The sequence below is a fragment of the Diabrotica virgifera genome, chromosome 3 (assembly GCF_917563875.1).
Source record: "Diabrotica virgifera virgifera chromosome 3, PGI_DIABVI_V3a".
In the NCBI taxonomy this organism is placed as follows: Eukaryota; Metazoa; Arthropoda; class Insecta; order Coleoptera; family Chrysomelidae; genus Diabrotica; species Diabrotica virgifera.
The window spans coordinates 197,337,854-197,360,265 of record NC_065445.1 but is presented as its reverse complement, the minus strand read 5'-3'; the positions used below and the strand labels follow the sequence as shown (position 1 = coordinate 197,360,265).

The 22,412-nt window shown below is 33.6% G+C and overlaps 1 protein-coding gene across 1 annotated transcript in view; it reads left to right on the top strand.

Annotated features, from left to right (window-relative positions):
* The window catches only part of LOC126882278 (choline/ethanolamine kinase), a 79,597-nt gene extending 57,443 nt beyond the window's left edge, over nucleotides 1–22,154 (top strand). The window contains exons 5-6 of the mRNA XM_050647120.1: nucleotides 13,539–13,834; nucleotides 19,530–22,154. Of these exons, the coding sequence (XP_050503077.1) occupies nucleotides 13,539–13,834; nucleotides 19,530–19,625 (392 nt within the window). The 3' untranslated portion in view covers nucleotides 19,626–22,154. The remainder of the gene's footprint in view (nucleotides 1–13,538; nucleotides 13,835–19,529) is intronic.
* Nucleotides 22,155–22,412: the final 258 nt, after the last annotated feature.

The following is a 22,412-nucleotide window of genomic DNA, read 5'->3' as shown; positions in this document are numbered from 1 at the left end:
TAGTGCTACGGAGCGGTAGGGATGGCGGTTTTTGACAAAACACCGGTTTTCGGTTATACCGGTTTTTTGCTTACGGTTTAACCCAGCGGTTCTCAACCTTTTTTACTCAGCGACGCACTAACGTACTCCTTACAGATTCGCGACACCCTTATATGTACAAATTTTTGCTAGTGGTAGTTAAGTCAGCGTTTCTCAACCTTTTACCCTTTGCGACCCAATCTTCCATAATTATTTTCGCCGCGCCCCCCCTCGTTCAATAATTTTGACAAAAAACAGTAAAATCTTACTTTTTAGTATTGAGTGCTCTTTATGATTATAACTCCTATTCAGTGTTCATGTGTATTTTATTTTTTATTTTGTCAGAGTTTTGTTTTGCTTCGATTTTAGTAAATTAGTTAATGATGTTAGTGTATTTTTTATATGCTCACGCCCCCCCCCCCCATTACTAAAAGCGCGCCCCCCTAGGGGGGCGCGCCCCACAGGTTGAGAAACGCTGAGTTAAGTACAGTAAACAAGAGCTCCCGCTTTGCGCAACTATTCATAACGCAAGTTATATCGGTTAAATTTTAAAAACAGTTAGAGAGGAAACAATTACGGATTGGCACTTTATTGATTGGTATAACGTGGTATCTAATAGTTAAAAAAATTGTTGAATGCATGATTGGTATATTATAACAAGTAAAAATATATAAATAAAAATATCGTATTCGTAAATCTCGCGACACACCTGATAGGTTCTTCCGACACACCAGTGTGTCGCGACACGGTGGTTGAGAACCGCTGGTTTAACCTGGCGGTTATAACCGGCCAAAAAAACCGGTTTTTGGAAAAACCGGTTTTCGGTTTTTTTAATCCAATAGGTTACAAAGTTACATTTACAATACGCTTTAGTTTGCGATACTTCATTCGACTAGATATCAATATGATCAAAATTAGTACTATCGAAAGAACATGTATTACTTTTAACACGTTTGTAGGTATATTTGTAGAATAGGTAAATACATTTTAACTCATTTAATACTTCCTGTATGAGTGTATCGTTTTGAAAACGTAGCGAAATTCTTGGAGATTCGTATTCGTAATCAGTAATTCGATATTCATAGTCAGAGCATTATTTTTTCTAATCAGAAAAAGTCATTCACCCACTTTCAATGTCAAGAGTTAAGTGTGAAAAATAGATGATGTTTGCGTCTAATTCAACCAGATCACTTTTTATGTAAATATTATGATTACAAATACCTTTTCAAGGAAATATTATAATAAAACTTAAGAATTGTTTCTGGCTGATGTGAGATTGCACTTTCAGTTTGCTTGTGTATTTTATAAAATAAAATAAAATTTGAATTATGGTTTTGTTTGGAATACATAATTACTTGAGAATAATAATTATGATTGGGATCCGAAATAATACCTAACCTAATCCTAATCACCGTAAAAACCTAATAACCGGTTTTTACTTTAAAAAGAAAAAACCGGTTATAACCGGGACAAAAAACAACCGGTAAAACCGGTTATTGCGAAGTAAAAAAAACCGGTTTTAGATTTAAACCGGTAGGTTTTTCCCATCCCTACGGAGCGGTATTGCTTTGAACGGACATACCGAACACGTGAAGGTGATTAGGAGAATGCCAACTGATATGTGCATTGACAACATTTTAGAAGATGGTTCGGTAAAGAAAATGGTCAAACTCACAATCTTTTTATTTTGATGTTAAAAAGTGGCTACCGGTTTCAGGACGTACAGGATGTGGGTTTTAATTCTTTGTTGTTATAAACAATACTATAAGATATCAGTTACAAGGAGGTTGCAAGCTAACATGTGTAGATACATCCAATGTTATCATGTAGGTTAATCAATTTGCTTGGTATTTTCAAATATCAAATACTTGTTTAATCCTTAACTACAGACATCCCATTATTACCGCGTAATAACAGATCCCCGGTATTTTTTACCGGTCATTATAAAATATAAAGTTAATAATAAAAAACAAAAAAATTATGCATTATGTGTTTTTTGGAGTCTCTAGATATGGGAAAAATGGTAAAATGAGTGATTTTAATAATATACAAGATTTTTAAAGAATAATCTATTAAACGAGAATTTTGGTAACATTTTTGGTCTATTGAAACAAACGGCCATAAATGTTATGAACAAAAATTTAGACTTTTTTTTTTAAATAAACGTAATATAGAATCGCAAAGTGTCACAAAGAATCATAAAAGAGCATTTACGAAAATTTTTACACCCATGAGAAAAAATCCGCAAGGGGCAAAATTGTCACAGAATTAAATGGCAACTACATTTTTGCAAAGTTGCCTCAAAATTTTTATCTTTAAATTTAACCTTCATTGAAGGTCCAGGATGACTTCCACAGTCCATTTCTTTACTTTTTCTCTAAAAACACAAAAAAATAATATAAACATTTCACATTTATGAATATAGTACCCATTTAAAAATACTTACTTAAAAACAGACATCCGGTAATTTTTACCGGTTAAGATTTTTGATGTGTGCTACAAAAAAAAAAAATATTGAAAATATACACTACACGCTTTGACTAGCACTGTTATACAAACTGCCCGAGAGGTACAGAGACACATGAACTTGTAAGTGGTGGGGTTACCACGAAATCCGCATTTTGGGACAGCCCACCGGTAAAAAATACCGGATCTCTGTAGTTAAGGGTTAATAAATTAACCAATTTTTGTCGATTAATGAATCATATGCTTGTTTGAAATCGATAAAAATAGTGTGACTAGGAATATTATACCCATAGCTAGGGTTACCATAATTTATTAAGGCCAAATCCGGACAGGGGTAGTCCAAGGAAAAAAACATATTTATCCTTGCCCGTGCCTTTTGACACCCCCAAAGTTAGTATTAGTATTATCAGCACAAAGGCAAACTACTTTTGAATCAATAGAGTACTTTTTAATACATTTTAAAAGATGTTCTACTAATATATCAGATGTTTCACCCGGAAGTTCATCAAAAAATAAAAGTTTCACGTTGACACCTTCATTTTGCTTAAAATAACGAACAAATACCGGAGTCAGTTTGATTTGGTTTCTGTTTGAACTATCAATAATTGTAACCGTAATACGATTTGCGTCTTTGAGATCTTCGATTAATTTTTTAAATATGTTTTTTTAAATATTTTTTTTTGTAAAGAAAAAAATCCGGACATTTCTCATATCCAGACGCCAATCCGGGCATGTGTTTCAAATCTCCGGACGTATGGTAACCCTACCCATAGCACATTCTCTCGGTTTGCTTTAGTGTAAAAATACAGTGATGAGCGTGCTAATAACCGGCAAAATAACGTAAAAGATGGAAAACATAATACATCGCGCAACAAAAAGATGAAACTAGTGGAGGTGGATCGTTATAAACGTCTAAATTAACATTATATTACATAATTTCCCACCTTTAGACGTCCATGACTGGAGTATTTTATAAAATTCTACTGTCACAGTGACAATTGTCACACTCCTCTGATACGCCTAAAGGTGGGAAACTATGTAATGTAATGTTAATTTAGACATGTATAACGATCATTTCCACCTCCACTAGTTTCATCTCTTTTTGTTTCGCAATATATTATGTTTTCCATCTTTTGCGCTATTTTGCCGGTTATTAGCGCGCGCATTACTGTATTATCTGTCACTGATCTAGATATTTTCTTGAAAACCACATTGATACTCTCTTATTATTTGTTGTCTCTACTTCTTTAATTTTGCTTGAATCTCTTTGCTAATATTTTGTACAAGGAGTGTATATTAAAGAACAATCAATCCATTTTTGATACATACATTATACTTTTAAAGCAGGTAATAAAGCCTAAACATTTTGTATACACTTCCATTATTCCTTTCTTGCCTTTATTAAAAGATATCTAATATTTGGTAACTGCTGACAGCTACTGAATAAAATTCGCTCCAATGAACGTTTCTTCAAATACAATGGCAAAACATTTGTGAACTTAAAAGATTGTCTTCATGAGTGAGCGTTCATTGTCTTCCACATAAATGTTATTTCTAAAAATATCCAACCTACATTTTTAGGTTTTGATGGAAAATCGATAACTTTATCATTTCGTCGAGTCAATGATGTAAAAAAATATTAATGGGAAAAGTATTTTTTACACAAATATATTTATAAATATTGATTCTGTTATAAATAGATACATGTGACTATTAACCTTTTTATGGAATTATTTATAGATGATAAAATAGTAGGCTTCATAAGCTGTAAACATCAAAGGATTACTCATTCTAACATAATTTAAAAATGTCATCATATTTGTGTGATGTATCTAAACCCCCTTCATTTATCTATTACTGAAAATCCCCTTTGGTTTTTTATAAAGGTACTAAGATAATACTAGAAATGATAGAAGCATTTAATGCGATAGAAAGAGCGGCACAAAACAGTGGCCTAAATATTAATGAAATAAAAACCAAATACATGAAGGCCAGCAAATCGACAGGCCAAAGAGACCTACAGAATCTGACAATAGGAGACTATAACATCGAAAGCATAAATTTTTTTACATATCTAGGTTCACTAGTTACCGCAGATAACAATGTCAGTGAAGAAGTTAAGAGAAGAATACATATTGCTAATAAAACATATAATGGAATAATTAAACATCTAAGATCTAACGTCACGAGAAAAACCAAATGCAAAATATACAAAACACTGATGAAACCGGTCCTTGTATATGGATCAGAGACATGGACACTGTCGAAAAGCGATGAGAACTTATTAGGTACGTTTGAACGAAAAATCCTCAGACACATACAGTAAGGACGTTCGAGTTGGAATAAATTCATTATCCCGAGAAGGGGCGAATTTGTAGAAAAATCCTGAGACAGGTCGATTTTTATTTTTAAATTATGACTTTTTGGTATATATATCTGGGCGTGATGACGTAATCGATGATTTTTTTAAATGAGAGTAGGGGTTGGTTGATAGCTCATTTCAAAGGTAATTCAATTCTCTATTCAGTAATATAAACAATATCCTAACTATTTATAAAGGGTGGCCAAAAAAAATTTTTTTAATTAAATTGATGGAGACAAATAGAAGAATGTATGTAATTTATGTAATTCGAAATATATTTTACTGTTGTCCGAAAACAGGAAAAAATGTTTATTTGATAAATAAATATTGTTTTTCGCTTGAATTCAACATAAAAGCTGCCACCCACCTGCGTCTTAGCAGTTTGAACCATTAATTTAAGCGAAAAGCAATGTTTATTTTCCAAATTAGCATTTTTTTACTGTTTTCTGACAGCGGTAAAATGTATTTTGCATTAAATAAATTACATACATTGTTCTTTTTGTTATTGTTATTGTTAACTAGGTTATTGTTTATATTTCTGAATAGAGAATTAAATTACCTTTCAAATGAGCTATCACACAACCCCTACTCTCATTTAAAAAAAATTATCGATTACGTCATCACGCCCAGATGGATGACGTCACTAGTATGATATAATATGCCAGAAAATCATAATTTAAAAATAAAAATCGACTTGTCTCAGGATTTCTGTCCAACTTTGCCCATTCTCGAGATAATGAATTTATGCCAATTCAAACGTCCTCACTGTATATAAGGGGGTGAAAGAAAATGATGTATGGCGCAGAAGATATGATTTTGAACTATACGCAGCATACAACGAACCCGACGCCGACGTCATAACATCCATAAAGATCGGACGTCTGCGCTGGATGGGCCATGTTGAACGGATGTTGGAGACCGAAACACCAAAACATATAATGAGTCAAACACCAGTAGGGAGAAGGTCAAAGGGAAGACCCAAACTTAGATACATGGAACAAGTGGAACAAGATGAACAAGATCTGAAAACACTTGAGATTACCCACTGGATTTTATTTTATTTTATAAAATACAGAAGCAAACTGAAAGTGCAATCTCACATCACCCAGAAACAATTATTAAGTTTTATTATAATATTTTCTTGAAAAGGTATTTGTAATCATAATATTTACATAAGAAGTGATCTGGTTGAATTAGACGCAAACATCATCTATTTTTCACACTTAACTCTTGACATTGAAAGTGGGTGAATGACTTTTTCTGATTACCAAAAATAATGCTCTGACTATGAATATCGAATTACTGATTACGAATACGAATCTCCAAGAATTTCGCTACGTTTTCAAAACGATACACTTATACTTACAGGAAGTATTAAATGAGTTGAAATGTACCTATTCTACAAATATACAAACGTGTTAAAAGTAATACATGTTCTTTCGATAGTATTACTAATTTTGATCATATTGATATCGAGTCGAATGGAGTATCGCAAACTAGTATTGTTAAGTGTATTTTAAGTGTAACTTTGTAACCTATTGGATTAATAAAACCGAAACCTGGTTTTTCCAAAAACCGGTTTTTTTAACCGCCAGGTTAAACCGTAAGCAAAAAAACCGGTATAACCGAAAACCGGTGTTTTGTCAAAAACCGCCATCCCTAACTGGAAGAACAAAGCAAGGAACAGAACAGAATGGCGGAAAATCCTAGAACAAGCCAGGACCCAAAAAGGGTTGTCGAGCTACTGATGATGATGATGATGACTAACATAATACTGCTTCTGCAGTCATACCGTATTTTTGTTCTACGTTCCGCATCCATAATCTTATTAAACTGTGCCATACACAGAGAACTGAACTACTAGGAAGTAGGCCCAGCACACTGGATACATTTGAATCATACATGTGTACCGTTGCTCAGTCGTTGTAGATGATGGGCGGATTATCCATTCCTATTCTTCTAGTGCCTACTCCACTAATGAATTTTGGCTATAACTTGTCTGTGTGTTTAACCCGGTCCAGTCGCGAATGTTTTTTAACCAGGATATTTGTCGTCTACCAGGACCCCCTTTTTGCTGCGATTGTACTCTTTATAATCAGCTGCAATAATTCGTACTTATCATTTCTAAGTTAGAGCCCCAAACAAGCTTTGTTTCTCCTTTTAATGGTGGTCAAAAGTTCTCTGTGTCTTCCCATTCTGTGCAGCACCAATTCGTTTGTAATATGATCGGTCCATGGTATTCTCATTAAGTCAACATTAACAGTCAAGGCTTCGGTACCATAAAGAAGAATAGAGTGGATTTTAGCATCCGATACCGGATTTGCAGACCCGTGTTGAGCTGCCCCCCCCCCCCACTTGCAAAAATCAAAAAACAAATAGCCCTGATTTATGAGCTATTTATGAGCTCTCATATTCCGCAAACTAAAAATTTTGAGCTCGTTCCACTGAGCAGGAATTTGATACTTTAGTGGGGGGGGGGGGCTGAGTCAGCCCCCCCCCCACTACTTAAAAATAGGAATATTGAATCGGTTTTTGCGGCAGAATTATGAGCTATTTATGAGCTCTTGAAATTATATAGTTACGATTTTTGAGCTCATCCCCTTCACCCCCAAACAACCCTTTAATTGATTTAACTTAAGAAAAAATGCTGAGAAAACTTAAAATATATGGTATTGCGGATATAATTCCTATAGCTTATATACTCTAAGAATAAACTATTAAATCACGTACATTTCGATTATTGAGCTACAACCTCTTCGCAAGAAAACCACCCTATCTTCCCGGCTTAAGAGAAAGTTGTACTTAAAATGCATTAAACTAATTATTTGGCGACTATATATCACTGAATAATTTATAAGCTTCCAAATTACGCGCATTTAAATCAGTAAATTGCAATTTATTTTGTATAGTGCAGTCACTGAAAGTAAAAATCAACGATTATATTCAATTTCGGTGAACCTTCATCGATTTTCACGAAAATTGGTCAGTGGTTAGAGGATACCTCAAGAAACAAAGGTGACATGGTACCTCCTTGCGCCTTTACCCTGAGGGTGGATACCGCCCCTTCTCGGGGGTGAAAATTATTTTATAAAAAATAACTGCACAAATCTATAAAAGAACAAATTATAAGCAAAATTTATTATATAAAGTTATTAAAATAAATCAATACTTTTTAAGTTATTAAAGATAAAAATTTTAATTATTCGTGAAAAAAATGCATGTTTTAAAGCGGTTTTTCGTAAATCACTGAAAAACTATAAGTTTTTACAAAAAAGTTAATAGTAGTTTAATTCGTATAGCCTATATTCTAAGAATATACTCTTAAATCACGCGCCTTTCGATTATAGAGCTACAACCCCTTCGCAAGAAAACCATCCCATATTCCCGGCTTAAGAGAGAGTTGTACTTAAAATAATTTAAATTAATTATTTGGCGACTACATATCGTTTAATAATTTCTGAGCTTGCAAAATATACGCATCTCAATTATTGAATTGCCATTTTCTTTCTATAGTGCAGTCACTGAAGGTAAAAATCAACTATGACCTTCGATTTCGGTAAATCTCCATTCATTTTCACGAATTCACAATAACAACTGTGGGTTTTAACCTGGGGTATATGTCACCCCTTCTCGGGGGTGAAAATTACTTTATTAAAAATAACCCCACAAATCGAGAGAGGGACAAATTGTAAGCAAAATTTGTTATATATTGTGATTAAAGTAAATCAAGACTTTTTGAGTTATTAAAGACCAAATATTTTAATTTTTGTGAAAGAAAATGCATGCTTTAAAGCGATTTTTCATAAATAACTCAAAAACTGTAAGTTTTTACAAAAAAGTGTTTATCACTAAAATTGAAGCTAATAAAAAATATAATAAATTGCTTACTTGAAAAACCCTTTAATGTTAATTTAAAGTAAGTTATTGATAATTAAATGTATATTTTTTTCTGTGACTGTTCAAATCTAAGGATTCAAGCTTAAATAACGGGAAAGAGATGCATTTTATAACACTTAGGTACTAAATACTTGTGAAAGTACTTAGAAATACCTATCAAAAATGAGCTCCAGAAAAAGTTGATAGCATCAAAATCCGCTCATCAATTTTCATGAAAATGAATGGAGATTTACTGAAATCGAAGGTCATAGTTGATTTTCACCTTCAGTGTCTGCACCATAGAAAGAAAATGACAAATAAATAATTGAGATGCGTATATTTTGCGAGCTCATAAATTATTAAACGATATCTAGTCGCCAAATAATTAATTTAAACTATTTTAAGTACAACTCTCAAGCCGGGAATATGGGATGGTTTTCTTGCGAAGGGGTTGTAGCTCAATAATCGAAAGGCGCGTGATTTAAGAGTATATTCTTAGAATATAGGCTATACGAATTAAACTACTATTAACTTTTTTGTAAAAACTTACAGTTTTTCAGTGATTTACGAAAAACCGCTTCATAACATGCATTTTTTTTCACTAATAATTAAAATCTTTGATCTTTAATAACTTAAAAAGTATTGACTTATTTTATTAACTTAATATAATAAATTTTGCTTTTAATTTGTTCTTTTATTGATTTGTGCAGTTATTTTTAATAAAATAATTTTCACCCCCGAAAAGGGGCGGTATCCACCCTCAGAGTAAAGGCGCAAGGTGGTACCATGTCACCTTTGTTTCTTGACGTATCCTCTAACCACTGACCAATTTTCGTGAAAATCGATGAAGGTTGACCGAAATTGAAGGTAATCGTTGATTTTTACCTTCAGTGACTGCACTATACAAAATAAATTGCAATTTACTGATCTAAATGCGCGTAATTTGGAAGCTTATAAATTATTCAATGATATATAGTCGCCAAATAATTAGTTTAATGCATTTTAAGTACAACTTTCTCTTAAGCCGGGAAGATGGGTGGTTTTCATGCGAAGGGGTTGTAGCTCAATAATCGAAATGCACGTGATTTAATAGTTTATTCTTAGAGTATATAAGCTATAGGAATTATATCCGCAATACGATATATTTTAAGTTTTCTCAGCATTTTTTCTTAAGTTAAATCAATTAAAGGCGTGTTTGGAGGTGAAGGGGATGAGCTCAAAAATCGTAACTATATAATTTCAAGAGCTCATAAATAGCTCATAATTCTGCCGCAAAAACCGATTCAATATTCCTATTTTTAAGTAGTGGGGGGGACTGACTCAGCCCCCCCCCCACTAAATATCAAATTCCTGCTCAGTGGAACGAGCTCAAAATTTTTAGTTTGCGGAATATGAGAGCTCATAAATCAGGGCTATTTGTTTTTTGATTTTTGCAAGTGGGGGGGGGGGGTCAGCTCAACACGGGTGATTTGCAGATTGAGTCTTTGGTTACTTAGAAATTTCCTCATTTTCAAAAAGCTTGCCCTTGATTTCTCTATTCTTGATCGAATTTCTGGTTTCGGATACAAACCTCTAAATATTTCGTGTTTATTACCGTCTGCAGGTCTTTCTCACTTTCAGCGATAATGACTGTATCGTCGGCATAACGAATGTTTTTTTATATTTTCTTTATCTATACACTCTTTATATAACAATTTTTAGTATAGTTGTAATCTTAATATCCTAGCTACCAACTGGTATTCCTCGGTACAGGTAGTCGACGTCCAGAGGAAAGAATAATAACATTTTTGGGAATGGGAAATAAGCCACAATTTTACCAAAAAAATGGAATTTATTAACGTTTCGACGCCCAAGTCGGGTGTCGTTGTCAAAATACAAAATAATACTAAATAAACAAAAATGTTGTTGCTTAGTAAAAAATTCTTCTAATAATTTATTTAATCTGACTCATTTATATCGGCAATTCAGACTATTGCTACTATCTACTTTAAAATGATATTGCCAATATTTATTTATAAATTGCCAATAGTAAGTCATTAACATATCGAGTTAGTACATATTTTCGTTTTATTTATATAATATCTATGTATTATTAATATTATTTATAATTCAAAATAGCTTACATACATTAAAGTCAGAATTTGGTATTATTTTTGAGAGTAAACTAAATATAATAGTCGGAGAGATAGAAGCGAATTTTGTGCGTGATAAGTAATATGGAAAAACTATACGGGGATATGTTGAATTAGTTGTGTACATGACTTTCACCAACGGCCGGAAACCAGAGTTGGGGCCGAGGGTAGTTATAAGGGGTCAAAGTCGCAGATTTTATTATTTTTTTTATGACGCTCATGATCGAGATAGTGCACCAAAATTTGGGAATAAGTAGGTCATGACGTAACTAAGTAAAATCTCTAGGGGCGGAACGCTGCGTGGCCGACAAAGGGTGGGGGTAGGGGTGATTATCAAAAATATAAAGGGTTTTTTTGCGACGTTCGTGAATGAGATAGTGGACCAAAATTTGGGAATAAGTAGATCATGACATTACTAAGTAAAATCCCCAGAGCCGGAAACCAGAGTTGGGGATGAGGGTAGTTATAAGGGGTCAAAGTCGCCGTTTTTATTATTTTTTTTGTGACGCTCATGATCAAGAGAGTGCACCAAAATTTGGGAATAAGTAGGTCATGACGTAACTAAGTAAAATCTAGAGGAGTGGCACTCTGCGTGGCCGACAAAGAGGTGGGGCAGGGGTCAATACAAAAAATATAAGGGGTTTTTTGGCGACGTTCGTGTTTGACAGAGTGCACCAAAATTTGGGAATAAGTAGACCATGACATAGCTAAGTAAAATCCTCAGAACCGGAAACCAGAGTTGGGCATGAGGGTAGTTATAAGGGGTCAAAATCGCCGTTTTTATTATTTTTTTTTGTGACGCTCATGATCGAGACAGTGCACCAAAATTTGGGAATAAGTAGGTCATGAGGTAACTAAGTATAATCTCCAGGGGTGGAACGCTGCGTGGCCGATAAAGGGGTGGGGGTAGGTGTGAATATAAAAAATATAAGGGGTTTTTTGCGATGTGCTAGATTGAGATAGTGCACCAAAATTTGGGAATAAGTAGACCATGACTTAGCTAGGTAAAATCCCCAGAGCCAGAAACCAGAGTTGGGGATGAGGGTAGTTTTAAGGGGTCAATTTCTCAGTGTGTAATATTTTTTTTGTGATCCGGCACAACATTTGTCTCCCACGCAGCGTTCCGCCCCTGGAGATTTTGCTTAGTAATGTCATGATCTACTTATTCCCAAATTTTGGTGCACTATCTCGATCACGAACGGCAAAAGAAACCCCATATATTTTTATACTCACCCCTGCCTACCACCCCTTTGTACCCCAAGCAGCGTTCCGCCCCTGAAGATTTTACTTAGTTACGTCATAACCTACTTACTCCCAAATCTTGGTGCGCTATCTCCATCATGAGCGCCACAAAAAAAAAATAATAAAAACCGCGAATTTTACCCCTTATAACTACCCTCGTCCGCCACTCTGGTTTCCGCCTCTGGGGATATTACTTAGTTAAGTCATGGTCTACTTATTTCCAAATTTTGGTGCACTATCTCAATCACGAACGTCGCAAAAAAACCCTTACATTTTTTATATTCACCCCTGCCCCACCTCTTTGTCGACCACGCAGCATTCCACTCCTAGAGATTTTACTTAGTTACGTCATGACCTACTTATTCCCAAATTTTGGCGCGCTATCTCGATCATGAGCGTCACAAAAAAAATAATAAAAAACGGAACTTTGACCCCTTATAACTACCTTCCTTCCCCACTCTGGTTTCCGGCTCTGGGGATTTTAATTATTTATGTCATGTTCTACTTATACCCAAATTTTGGTGCACTATCTCTATCACGAACGTCGCAAAAAACCCGTTATATTTTTTATATTCACCCCTACCCCCACCCCTTTGTCGGCCACACAGCGTTGAGCCCCCAGAGATTTTACTTAGGTACGTCATGACCTACTTATTCCCAAATTTTGGTGCACTATCTCGATCATGAGCGTCATAAAAAAAATAATAAAATCCGCGACTTTGACCCCTTATAACTACCCTCGGCCCCAACTCTGGTTTCCGGCCGTTGGTGAAAGTGATGTACACAACTAATTCAACATATCCCCGTATAGTTTTTTCATATTACTTATCACGCACAAAATCCGCTCCCAGCTCTTAGACTATAAGCCCAAATACTTACGATGTCGGGATAGTATCGCGAGGTTTTTTCCTGGTTTTCCCTCGTGATTTACTATGGAATCTCTAGCGCGAGAATTTTACTGCCATCGTTGCATTTGTTGTCTTTTTAAAGACAGATCACATGCTATGATTTTTTGTGGCGGATATTCTTGACTTATGGTTGATTTCATGTAATCGAATGAACTATCTTAAAGTCGTCCCAGGAACGCAACTCATCAATAATGGCAATATCATTTTAAAGTCTTCTGCTTTAAAATGTATAATACATGCCTGAATTGCCGATATAAATGAGTCGGATTAAATAAATTATTAGAAGAATTTTTTACTAAGCAACAACATTTTTGTTTATTTAGTATTATTTTGTATTTTGACGACACCCGACTTGGGCGTCGAAACGTTAATAAATTAATTTTTTTGGTAAAATTGTGGCTTATTTCCCATTTAAAATAGTTCATTATAAAAATGCCACAAGGAAATAGCTTCAGAACAACATTTTTAGGAAATTTGACCATACTATGTTTATAACGTTTGACTATAATTACATACTATGACTTTATTTTTCAGATTTCGAATACTGCTCCTACAACTACAGATCTTTCGACATCGCGAATCACTTCCTAGAATGGGTCTACGACTACACCCTCAAAGAATACCCCTTCTACAGCGAGGATCACAGCAAATATCCCACAGAAAAACAAAGACTGGCGTTTATTAGAGCCTATTTGCGTGAAAGGGGTTCACGAGAGAACCCGAAGAAGATTCTTAGAGAAGTGGAGGTGTTCACCTTGGCACCGCATCTCTTCTGGAGTGTGTGGGCGTTAATTAATGCCGAAACTTCAAGTATTCCTTTCGGATATTGGGTAAGTTGTGTATAATAGATATATTATTCCCAACTCTGTATTATATCAGTAGCAGATAAACTAGGCTGTTTAATAAGTTTTGTGATTCGATAAGAAAAACACAATTTTATTGTTTGAAATAAACTGTATTATTCACTATAGTCTCCTTGAACATCAATATACTTATTCCAACGAAATTCCAATTTATAAATGCCATCCCTTAAGTGATGTTCCGTGGTGTGGTGGTTGAGTTGCGTGTGTGATCTTATTGACCACGGAAACAATTAAATGAAATTAAAATAAATGTAAAAACAACAGTCAATAATATATTTATTTATTTTGGTAAAAAGTCACGCTTTGCTTATATCTCGTTAGGGTTTGTTATTATTTTTTCGAGCGAGGGTTTTATGAACGACCGGACTGCCAGTGTATCGACTGAACTAGGCCACAACCACTAATATGTCATTATGTGTTCCCACCATATGGCCAGACAAGCGACAAGTGACAAGTTATTAAATCTGGTGTTTTTAAAACTGCAAAGGCATTTTACCTGAAATAGGGATATATTTCGTTTCTTAAAACCTAACAGGCCCTTCCATGCATATGGTTTGTATATTAAGAACGAAACACATGTGAATTTTAAATGACCCATATTATTTCGTTTAGAAACGAAAGTTAATATTTAAAGTTAGCAATTAAAAAATAGTAAAATAATAATTGAAGCGTTTCGCCACAGTGAGAATCTGGAAGGCCTGCAGTATACGCTTCCACAGCTGTCATGCTATCATCATTTGATGGAAAACGCTTTTCACTCATGAATTTTATAGGTAATAAAACAGATGGAAGTCGCTAGGGGCCAAATCTGATGTATACGGTGGATGCTTCAATAATTCGAACTTTTATTCATGGATCTTAGCCATTGTTAAATTGGTCATATGAGACGGTGCAATGTCCTGAAGAAACAAGAGGTTTTCCTTCTGCAAACCAGGTGTTTTTTCACGGATTTTTGCTTCAGCTGGTCTAAAAGGTTACAATAATATCCAGAATTTATTGTTTTACCAGTTTGCAAGTAATCCACAAAGAAAATTTCCTGCATCCCAAAAAGTTGATTGACGCACAAAATCTACTTTATCCTTTCGAAACCACTTTTTCGCCTCTTTTGATTCGGGATGATGGTGATAGACCTGAGTCTCATTCAAAGTGATAACCTCCTAAGTCCATAGGTCCAGCCAGCTGGACAATGTTTACTAATTTATTACACGGTGACTATTCGGGTTGCTATATTGCAGCATATTGGACTTCCTATTTATCAGACAAATTTACTCGTGTGAAAAATTTGACAACAGCGTCTACCTCGGCAGTTTGTTGTTACATGTGGTTAAATTTTTTAAGTTATGATGGTGGCTCCACAAAAATACAGTAAGTTGTAGTGTTTTTCTGTGCTTTACAGTATTGATTGTTTTTAATGTATGTTCCGTGATGATTGGAAGTATTTGTGGTAAATATATATTTGAAAATAATTACAACTGGACACGTCAGTGGTGCTCTATACTTTTTGTCCAGCATTTTGGACATTGGGACTTAGTTAGCAAAATATGTTACCATACTCACGTTTTTTAAGTTTAGTTACAAATAGTAAAAGGATATTGATGGAACGTGAATTAGAGGCTATTTTGACAGGTAACGATTTTTTAGTTAGTGAAGATAGCGATAATGATCAAAGGAAATGGATTTACAGGAATTTAAGATGTATGTTGGAAGGTCACTAGCTCTAGGTGGTAACCCTGCAAATGGGAGGCAAGCTAGTGCGTCTATTTCAAGAGAACCAGAGACATCTTAAGATGAAGTGCCCATAACTCCTGTAAAAAGTCTACAGTTTTCCAGTTACTGCATATAGATGTAAGAAAAATCACTAATGACCATTTGCCAATATGCTCTGTCAGCAATAGAAATTCTTATCGCGTTGCCTAAACCTCTTGGATGCACTAAGAAGACGAGATTCTTTTGTGCAAAATGCAAAATGTGTATCTGTATTTCTCCTAAACCAGAATGTTTTTTCAGTTTCATACTTAAATTATATGAAAGCTAAGTCCTGTTGTCCATTACGCTGGACCTGTCGTATTATGTGTGTTAAATAATTTTTTTATAGTTTTTATATATTTTCGTTTATTGTTTTCACAAATGAGGAGAGAAAATAGAAAATTTTATTAAAATACTAAAAACTTTTTTCTTGGGGCTGAAGAGGATAAATCAACTTACAAAAATATATTTTATCCTTTGGAAATCGCTCTAAATGTTCCGCAGAAAGTCGCATTCGAGTATGTTTTTGTTCCGTTGTTTTCTGAAACCCAATACTTCAGTTAAGATGTTTCTTACACCGCTCAATGAGATGCCTAGGGCCCTAGGACTTCTACTAGATCTCTTTCAGTCATTCGACAATTTTACAATACCATATTCTGTATTTTTTCTATTTCTTTGCTGTTTTTGGACATCCTTGACGTGGATCGTCTTCAAAGCTTGTACGACCACTTTTAAATTCAGCAACCTATCTTTCTACTGTACCAATTGAAGGCAAGGAGCCCTTATATACTTTCAACATTCGTTTATAAATTTCCTTTGCTTTTAAATCTTCCAAAATTATTACAAACATTCAATTAAAATTGCACAAAACTTGATTGTTTCCATTCTAAAAAAAAAAAAAAATACTGCGACACGTCGATACTACAGACTTGTAAACAGAAAATTAATTAACCGATTGAAATGAAACTTCACACACGTTCATATGAAGAGTGTACAAAATAAAATTGGGCTAGTAGCAACTCCCTCTCTTATCGAACCGCAAACCTTATTGAACAGCCTAGTTTATTAGCTTATTCATATTGTGTAATAATTTTACTGCATCCTTTTAATTCAAGGCTGCTGAAGATAATTTTAAAATCATGAAATTAAAAGATACTAGGTATATATTTATATATTATAGTCCGTATATTTTATCTTTATTACTCATTATTTTTTATGTCTATTTTTGTTTCCAATTAAAACTGTTTGATTATCTTCCGGCAAGACTAATTGTGATTTAATGTCTGACGATTTTGAAAATGCGTTGTTTCTGTATCAATTGACAATTTAGATTGCATTAGATTGCAGTGAAGTTTTCCGTATTTCCTACTTTAACCTTCTTTAATTGTTGCATATTCATTGATCAGTGGGATCAATTAGTTTGATATTTAAAGATTAGATTATTTAGTGAATTGGTTAGTTAATTTATAATTTATGGGATGACAATAATGATAATAAGAGCAGTCGCGTAGTAATCACGTTCTTCCAATTATACATTATTTAGACTCAACAAAATTAACTTGTTTTTTCTCAATAAAATCATAATAGACTGAGATTGACTGGGGAATTCTTATATAATAGTATACAATAATCATTGACAACTAGAACAGATTAGTAGATGGCATTAAAAAATGGCCGGAACAAATTGAAAGTATATTGGTCAGGATAGAGATCGATAAAATAAGTTGATAGAAGCCTATGTCCAAAAATGGACGATGGAATGCTAAAAAGAAGAATTATTGACAACAATAAATAAAAAGACCAAAGTTCTTTAAAAATTTTTCTAAATTTAAACAAGCGTTTTTGAGGTTGATAGGTAACATATTACTTCCTTTGTGTCACAGTTTCACTCAACTTATTCATGTAATTACTCACTTATTCACTCACTTATTCACTCACTTATTCATCTCTTTTAACTGTGTACACACATAACAAAGTAAATGACAGCTTCAGGTGACATGAGATTCCTGGAACAAGATGTTCTCATGGCCGAAGATCAAAGAGGTCACGTCTCCTGCGCACCTTCCTGACCTGCAAGCTACCTCTACCCCTTCCCAATCGCAGACATTGGGAAGGCTTTACTTGTTTTTGATCTTGGATCACCTGGGAAATGGGGCACCCGAGAGGCTTTTCTGCAGTGATACCGCTTTAAGTAGGAGTTGCGTTATGCGCCTTTCTTCCTGTTTTACCTTTCTTTTTGTGAATCCTCTAGAATTACCTCTTCTCCAATTGTGTGTCCGTCCAGCGAGCCAGTGATCTTGATTTTTGGCCTTAGTTACTGGTTCTCCGCAGTGGAGAGCCAGTGATTTTGGCATGCATTCCTAGTTTTGTAGTGGTGTCACATACCTCGTATGTGTTCTTGATTTTTTTTCTAAACCTACTTATACTATTTTACTTATTAACTAACCTATTCCACTTTGGGACTATCTTTTCATATTTTTTATTTCACTATTCGAGTTGATATCCTACTAGTTGGTGTATGGTTAATTTGTGGCTAGCCTTGTGTCTGTTTTTATAGGAGTTCGTTAAGTTCCTCAGACTTTCATTCGGGCGATTTCCTAGTCTGTTAAAGATTCCATATGATTTTTCATTCATTTTATGTTTCATCTTACCTCTTTATACCATCTCTTATCAATGTTGGGATGTTTACAACTTCCCTTATAATATGGTTTTGCCAAGCTACTGATGCATATGTTACGGCTGGTAGGATAATGCTGTTTGCCATTATTGATGAAGTTTTCAGACGTAACCTGCTATGTCTTCCAATAAAGATTTTAGTGTGCTTCTTAATATCTTAAGTGATATCACTATTGGCATGTATCCCCAATACCCAAAAGTATACCCTACCTAACTGTGCTATAGCAAAAATGCAATGATTTGAAACAATTAAAAACTCTAGTAAACTTGCAGTGAGGTTAGTATAACATTTGATTAATTACCATATGCAATCGAGTATTTATTACTAAGTAAGTTTTGCTTTAAAATTTTGGTGCAGAATTACAGCTACATTTGAAGTAGCTTAATAAATTCATTTAATATCATTGATTAATAAATAAATAAACAATTTATAAAAAAATCAATAACATATTTTCTTTTCGATATTTTATTCACTTTGGCGGAACATTAAACACGAGCATTCCTTAACTGTGTCAATGAGGTTAGCTTTGTACGTTGTCAAAATTAATCGTAAAATAACATAAACTTTCCATAAAATTTCAAACTCCAATATAAAATTAGTTGTGAAAACAACTGTTTGTATACTATAAAAAACTTCAAAATGCAAAAATTCGACAAAATAACAGCAAAAAATTCAACAAACTGACAGCCACAAAAGTAAACAAACCAAAACGTCAGAAATTGTACTGAAAATGTGAAAACATCCCCAATCTTTTTCACAATGTCAGTCTTTTTTGTACCTACCTCTTTTCAATGTACTGAGGCTAGATCGTTCATAAAAATAACATGTGTTTTTACTTAATAACAGGCGGTAGCTGGTTTGACATTAGTTTCATACGTGGAAGAGAATGATGCTAGATAAAAAATATGTGTTTTATCTCGTCAGGTATTAATGACGCACGGGTAAAGACTCGTGGACTCCAGTGTATATTGACCTTTATACGTATCGGAGGAGTATGTCAACTAAATTTGTCACAGGAAAATTTTATAAAATTCTCCTGTATTAGTGGTAGTTGCCAAACGCGTCTGATACGTTTAAAGGTGGGAAACTATCAATATATTGTAAATTTATGGGTTTCTATTGATAATTCCACACCTATACTAGTTTCGTCTCTTTTATTTCACATCTAAGAAAATAAAATTTAAAAAACCTATAGCTTTTACAAAAAAACTAGTTTTTACAATGTTTTTTCTGTTTTAGGAATTCGCAAACACCAGACTGAACAGCTATTTCCAGCTCAAACAGAAACTCAGCAGCCAGCAGCTAAAGAGGAAGATGGATGAACTAATAGTGTAACCCTAAGAAAGACCGTCAAGAAGCTTTCAAAAAATTTTTCTTTGGCTTCGTCCGAGGAAGAATTTCTCAAAACATGACTGTGAATTTGTGAAGAAAGAAGCAGAGGCGGATATAGACAAATTTCAAAAGGGGGAATTAAATAATCGTCATCTTAGATCCTCTTAGACTAGATTCCAGTCAAATCACATCAATCAAAGCCTTAAACAAATATTCTAAACCAGTCAAACGTTTAACGTAAACAACAGTAGTAAAAGACTTTCTGCCTACAGAAATGTGTACAGGGTAAACGAAAGTTTAGATGAATGTAACGAAGGGAGGGAGTTGTAGGCCCCCTTCTCCTGCCCCTCTATCCGCCGCTGGTAAGAAGTCACATATTGTGATATTTTTGTGGATACATTAATAATCTCTAATAGTATTATATTAATAATTAACATAAGTACAATGCATATTCTCCCACCACCGTTTATCGAATCATGCACCTGCAATAATCTGCATATAAACTAAGCATTAGGAAAAATGCCAAAAATGTGTAATTTTAATATTTGTTAGTTCGTCTTTCCAGTTTTATAGTAAAAGTAACGTCGAGTTTTAATTTTGTGTTTTTTATTTGTTATTGTATTAATAAACAATGTTAAAATATATCAAATGGAAAAAAAAAACAAAATATTGTTTACGAGTATACCATATCGTACTTAGTTCCGACCAATGGTATAGTAGAGATAGTAATATCAAAGTAAATAGACTCACAATCACATTTATTTTACCATGGACGACCGGTTTCGCTTTCTATAACTTAGCTTCATCAGGTCTCGGGTACAGCAAAATTAAATGCTAAAATTACTAATACTGGTTGTTGTAATAAAATTTAAAGTAAAACGATTCGCGATTACAATATTTACAGTCGATAATTGATATATTTGGAATCTTGTTTGTGCATTAATCTAGCATTAGAAACAGTTCCCAATTCAAATAGAAAAAATGAAAATATTTGTTTTTTATATTTATAACCATAACAATATTTTGTTTTTTTTTCTTCCATTTTAGTCATATTGCGACTTAACTCAATCGAATTGTCACATACAAAAGTATTATAATTAAAAAACAATTAGTTACCACTAGAAAATGTTAACTTAATTATCATGATAGTTTATCATTAATGAGGTTCGAAGTTTCATTGCTAATTACACTTTTACTGCCAAAATATTCAAAAATTTATGTGATTTAATTATTTTTGACAAAACAACAAACTTATTTACTTGAAATAGTTGTTTTATTAGATTTATATTCAGTATTGTGTCATTGTATTGTTTTAGTCAGTCAAAGATTAGGTTAACAAAATCTTTTTTCCCTTTTATTTTATTCCCTTGTGACTTTTTGGTTTTACCCTACTCTTCCTATCTCACATATCATTAAAATTTAATATTAAACGGGATTTACAACAATTTTCCACAACCAATTTCTGTTACAGTCCTACAATATATCTAAGAGACTCAATAATATTGTTCGAGGTGTGAAATTCCCTAAACAAGGGATCTTCCTGTTTTATGGAATTATCCCTTGCTCATGTAAGTACACATTTCAAACAATAGGGCCCCGCTGAGCTAAATATTAATGCCTCGTAGATTGTAGAACTATATATTTTATTTTATCCTTTGAGATGGAGTTGTTACCTACTTATTTTATTTGATTAGAGGTCTTTTGCCAAAGATATTTATTTTTTCTCCTCACTTGTCGTACATTGATGTCCACAATGAAATCCATATACGTTTGCACTTTTACAAAATTTAGACTCAAAATTTCATTACATTTAGTCAAAGAATTTCTCGAACGTTATAATATGTTAAAATATAATAAAAAACTCATGGGATGAGCTGGTTCTCCAATCCGTAGTCTAAAATTACTTTATTCTTTGCCTATTACATATGCCTAATATCTCTTTTATTATCTATATTAGAGATTTTTTATTTAGTTTGTGACATGGTACATTCTTGAACCAATCCCATTAACACTTTGTACAGATTTTGTGTTAACCTAAATAATAATGAATGTATAAAATAATAATAGTCGTACTGTGTTAAATTTTTTTTTAAATTTGATTTAACTACACCTTTTTGGCAAGTTTAAATCAAAGAAAAAGCCTCATGATAATCTAGTACCGAGTTATTTTTTAGTTCAGTACTTGACATATAGAGCATGCTCCATTTTGGAGCCGAGAATGTTTTTTTATACCTTTTTGTTATGTATTTAATAGTATTTTTTAGTTTTTTAACTTACGTAGATCTTGAAGAAATGTGCTTATATATTCGAGACTGATTTTACTAAGTTAGTAGTTGACGAGTTCTGATTTTCAGGTAGTAAAAAATGATTTTTAATATTGTACAGTTATTGTAAATAAACATGAAAATCTGAACGCATCGACTATGATGTCTGGATTATAATTGCATTTTTATACATGTTTTAAATGTATTAATGTTGTAAAAATGAATCCTATTTATAATTTATTTTCAAAATAAAGCTTGGGGCAAAATTCCTACTAGTTTTATTTGATCTGTCTGTGGGCGTGCGCATAAAATAACTTTTCAGATTTAATACCAGGAGAACAAAGAAGCCAAGAGATTCGTACATTAGAAGAATGGAAAGAGTCACATCTGAGCACTATCCACAAAAAGGGAGATAAATCAAAACCTGAAAACTATACAGGATGTCCCGGAAAATAGTGCGTTCCTTAAAGGTCTAGGCAGAGGGCACCATGTAGAACAAAAAACTCTTATAACATTTTTTTCTAAA